Source organism: Juglans microcarpa x Juglans regia, chromosome 5S, assembly GCF_004785595.1.
Source record: "Juglans microcarpa x Juglans regia isolate MS1-56 chromosome 5S, Jm3101_v1.0, whole genome shotgun sequence".
In the NCBI taxonomy this organism is placed as follows: domain Eukaryota; kingdom Viridiplantae; phylum Streptophyta; class Magnoliopsida; order Fagales; family Juglandaceae; genus Juglans; species Juglans microcarpa x Juglans regia.
In genome coordinates, this window is record NC_054603.1 from 10753689 (window position 1) to 10758881 (window position 5193).

The 5193-nt window shown below is 37.5% G+C and overlaps 1 protein-coding gene across 1 annotated transcript; it reads right to left on the reverse strand.

The window, feature by feature from the left end:
* Positions 1–2805: 2805 nt before the first annotated feature.
* LOC121267364 (chlorophyll a-b binding protein of LHCII type 1-like) lies at positions 2806–3713 on the reverse strand. The gene has a single exon (XM_041171231.1). The coding sequence runs from the start codon at positions 3695–3697 to the stop codon at positions 2903–2905; it is 795 nt and encodes a 264-aa protein (XP_041027165.1). The 5' UTR covers positions 3698–3713; the 3' UTR covers positions 2806–2902.
* Positions 3714–5193: the final 1480 nt, after the last annotated feature.

A 5193-nucleotide genomic window follows, 5' to 3' on the forward strand; every position in this document is an offset into this window, starting at 1 on the left:
ACCCAATGTTCTCCCTCTATGTTTCTTTTCTTCTCTGTGAATCTCCTTCGCGAACCACCTTTCACATCCAAACCATGCAGGACGTACGGCGGAAGCAACCAGCTGCACCGTGGGACTGCCCCCATCGCCCAGCCTCTTCGTGTCATCAAACGGGAACCAACTCCACTCACACGGCAACGACACCACAAGCCACCAGACCGGCCCCTTGACCCATACTCCTCAGCTGTTCAACACATAAACGCCACCATCACCATCGTCGTTGAAAGCAAAAACTGGAGCTGCTCTGTTTTGGAACCATGGAAACAGAGCATCGTCGCCCAAAGTGAGAACCATGCCTTACCACAGATGGGCAACGACGCCACCGTCAGCAGCACCAGACGACGCCGAAAAGCAAGCATCCACCGCCCAGAGATGTCCAGCGCCACTACCCGAAGCCCCCAGGCACGCCGCCGCATGATACGTAAACTTCTCTCACTCTCTCCCTCTCTCAGTGCCATGCTGCCGGGCAGACCAACTTCGACCTCCGCCCACCACACTGCCGTCGCGCCTCTCCTTCTCTCTCGGTGAGTAGAGACTCTCCCTTGTAGTCTTAGTCTGTCACACGGTTTTGGTCCGGAAGTGTTGGAATCTAAGGTTTCCTTTTTGTTTTCTTGTTCTGTTTATTGATCTTCCCAAAACGCCCTTTTGCATTTAGATGATTTCATGACATTTATAAAGAAATTATTTTAAGTATATTTATATTACTGCATCTAGTTTGTAAGTCAGTATGCTTTCTTGCCGTTTGATGTTTGTTTTGATATTATGTTGATTTATTTGAGATGTTTCCTGTAAGTCGTGTTTAGCGTGAAATTATAATTTTGTGTAGATAGTATTTAAAGAACTAAAATTTTAGTTATATAGTCATAATGGTTATAACTATTTTCAGTAGTGAATTAATAATAAGATTTTATTTTATTCTAAATGTTTCAAAATCGATTTGAGTATATATCACTAAATGAGTTTTAACGTTTTTTTTTATATTATTTGAGTTTGATATAAGTATATTATTAAGTTGTAAATTAGAAGTATTTAACCTGTTTTTGAACACTAAGCCGATTATATGATATAAGTCCTTGATGGTTTTAAATTAGATATGACTCGGAATATTTTATGAATTACTATTACTTAAGAAATTTATGAATTTCCTACTGCATTATATGTTGGCAGTATTAAATTATCGTTTTAATAATAGTTTATAGAGATATGAGTTTTAAATATGATTAAGTTAATTTTCGAAATGAATCTAAGTTGTTTTGCCATATTTGATAAAATTATATTATGATAAGTCAAGATTATTTTGAATGATAATGGTATTTATTAAATTTCTGATAACCGGATACTTATCAAAGTCATTTCCGTATTATGAATTTAAGTAGATAGAGAGCTTTAGCAGTTCTTTTATAAGTTCAGTAACATTTAGTATTCCGTATAGGTGACAATTGGTATTCATTCGGCACGATTATGGAAAGATTCAGAAAAGCTAAAAAGTTCAGGTAAGTGGGGTTCCTATGCTAGACCTTACACAAATTATGGAGACTGAGGTTGACTTTTTGAAAATTTTGTATATTTTTGTAATGAAATGAGAACTTGGGAAAAACTAACATCGGTCGCTTATTTGCATTACTCATGAAACCTGTATAAAAAAGAGAAAATACTTTCTGATATGCATTATATAGACATGAGCTAAATTTTGTCATATAGTTTCTGAAATCTGAAAAAGAGTGATATTGAGAATCTGAAAAATTATGCATTTATTTAGAAAGATGCTCTGACTTTTATTTTCAGTATGTGAGAATGATCTTATTATGTTTTGGTACTATGTTTTATTTTGATATGGCATCTGAAAACCTTTAGCATGATGTACTGATTTTGTATCTGACTATGTCTCTGCTCTGTCTCTGTTTTGCTCTACTCTGCTTTGTTATGCTCTGCTCTGTTTGGGTTGGTACCAACTTCTCTGTCTCTGAGTGCACCCACTTTGTAAACAAAGTGGTTTTATTGTGATCTTTCCTGTGTGCACACTCGGGGCTCCGAGAGTAATAAGGGAAATATTTCACTTCTGTCTCTGCCTAGTTTGGCCACCAGGGTTAGCACAACCCTACCATGGAGGTAAAACATGGTCTCTACTCTGTGTGATGCACTGTTTTGATGTGATAATGATATTCAGTTTATGTTATGCCAAAGTATTATAGATTTTACTTGTCTTAAAACTATCGCTTCGTTACCTTTGGAAAATATGTTTTTGTTCTACATGATAACTCTATAAAATATTTTGTTCTGCATATTGTACTTTGTAAATACTCATGTTTACATGCTAGCATATATCTCCTGCTGAGTTGTTGATAACTCACCCCCTTATCTCCACAACATATTTCAGATATTTTTTATACTTCAGTAGAGGTTCAAAAATAGGAAGCATGGGTAAGACTTTGTGAGCATAGTCTATTAAATGTAAAGAGGGTATTTGTTATTGAAGAATTTTATTAAATAGTTGCGTTTTGCTCAGTTGACTTAGTGCTTTGGGAAGTTGGCTTTTATTTTAAGATTTCGTCGTATTCTTAGTTATTTATTTTGAAATGAATGATTTAAAGCAATAAGGTCTACGAGTAAATGAGGAATTGGAGTTTACATTTGTACAGTGAGATATGATTTTAAGTGTTAAGAGGTAATTCTCCGACCCATCCGGGACCGGAGCGTTACAATTAGCAGTTTATGTGGAAAGATTTCACCAACATTTATGATCATAGGTACTACTAGAACACAAAATTCAGATCAAGCTCTCCATTGATTTTTTCAAACAAACAAATAATTACATCGCCAACAACAGTCTAAAAGGAAAATTTGACATTTCTTTTACAAAAGCTCACTTTCCAGGGACAAAGTTTGTGGCATATGCCCAGGCGTTGTTGTTCACGGGGTCTGCAAGGTGGTCAGCCAGGTTCTCCAAGGGTCCCTTCCCTGTCACGATGGCTTGCACAAAGAATCCAAACATGGAGAACATAGCCAGTCTACCGTTCTTGAGCTCCTTCACCTTCAACTCGGCAAAAGCCTCTGGGTCATCAGCAAGACCAAGTGGGTCAAAGCTTCCACCTGGGTAAATTGGATCGGTTACCTCACCCAGTGGCCCACCGGCAATACGATATCCCTCGACGGCACCCATCAAGATAACCTGTGTAGCCCAGATGGCCAGGATGCTTTGTGCATGGACCAAGCTTGGGTTGCCCAAGTAGTCAAGTCCACCCTCACTGAAGATCTGTGCTCCAGCCTTGAACCAGACAGCCTCGCCGAATTTGACTCCATTGCGAGCCAAGAGTTCAGGGAAGACACATCCAAGGGCTCCAAGCATTGCCCACCTAGAGTGGATGACTTCGAGCTCACGGTTCTTGGCAAAAGTTTCTGGGTCAGCTGACAACCCAGCAGTGTCCCAACCATAGTCACCTGGAAATTCTCCGGTAAGGTAAGACGGGGGTTCGCCAGAGAATGGACCCAAATACTTGACACGGTCTGGACCGTACCATGGGCTTCCAGAGGAAACAGACTTGGTGGCGGTTTTCCTCATGCTGACACGACCAACACCGAGCTCTGGGGTTGATGGAGCAAGCTGCACTGCCTTGCCAGCGAAAGATGGGGAGGAGAGAGCCATGGTTGAGGCGGCCATTGTTGAACTTCTGGTACTGGTGGAAATGAATCGTACTTTAATACCATATATATAGTAGGTTTTGAGCTAGGCTTCTTCTTCTAATATCCAAATCTTCAACCCCATTGGTAGTTCAAGATCCTGCTTTTGTTTTTCTTTGTGACATATGGCACTCTCTAATCCACCAATCCTTGGTTTCAATTTTGCAATTTCCAACCAATGAAGGTGCAACAAGTGTAACTTTGAGATAACACTCACCAGATGTTTGAATATTATTTGGACTCAGATAAAATAATATATTGAAACTTTAACATCTCTGCATACTTGTAAGTTAGTGCAACAGATGTATTATGAGTGTAGGAGATTTTTCCTTGGAGATATGATGGTCATCAGGTCATGTGGGTTGGAATGGACCACAAAAGAGAAATATCTTATGACTGCAGTATCGTGGGACATGATGAACAGTCATGATGTGGGTTAGAATTGACCACAAAGCAGAGCCATATATGCATATATCTGGTGGCTGCAGTCTTATGGCATCACATCCACATACATTCATTTTCATCTTTCAAACGGTTGTATTGATCATTGAATTATTACAGACACATCGTTTATAGAATTACTAGTTAAGAATTATTAAGCTACTGAAACAATATTTTTCTATAGAGAATATTAGATTACACACGAAAAATGAAGTAAAGAATAAATAATTCAGTATTTTTATGATCAATTATGGATTAATGGTTACAATTTCCCTTTGATTGTAATGAATTCTCTGTTGTTTACTGGATGCATTAATTAACTATCAAGTTGATCAGTAGTCAATACCAGAAATCAGGAAAATCTGAGACTGTCCATCCAAGTGCTAAGAAACAATCTTTTTCTATAGAGATCGAATAGATTACACACGATTTACATAGCATTAGTAGATAATTATAACACATTTTTCAATTCAAATCAGAAAAAATCATGTACTGTAAAATAAATGCGTTAATTCACTGTTGTTGGGTTACTTCTTTTTCATTTTATTTTGATATGGTTTGGTAGTATAATTATGAAAAGACTTCGGTTTTTAAGAAAATAAATGAATGGATAAACATGGAGTTTTGTTAGTGTGACTGGATAAATATGTGTTGGGCTATAGTTGCAGCGGAAACTACTGTTGACGTTTAAAAACAGATGTTAGGTTCCACGACTACTATAGCCCAACATACATTTACTTTCTTCCACTGTAAAAACTTCAGTTTAACCATTTATTTTGTCTTAGAAACCTTTACATTATTTCACATGATTTTTCAAACAACATATAGAAAATATGTAAGTAAGCTGTCTGTTAAAAAAACAGAGTAGAAGGCTTGCATCAACGATTTATCTGTTTTTTGCTGGATGTACTAAAGTATCAAGTTGACACCAATATTTCAAGATCAATAATTCATAGTTCAGAAGATGATCAAGAAAGAACGTAAGATTACAGAGTCTGTTTGGGAAGGAGAAAAAAATGCACTAAACTCAGCTTT

Excerpts from the sequence above, each read along its gene's own strand:
- LOC121267364 (XM_041171231.1), bottom strand. The coding sequence starts at position 3,697 with ATGGCCGCCTCAACCATGGCTCTCTCCTCCCCATCTTTCGCTGGCAAG.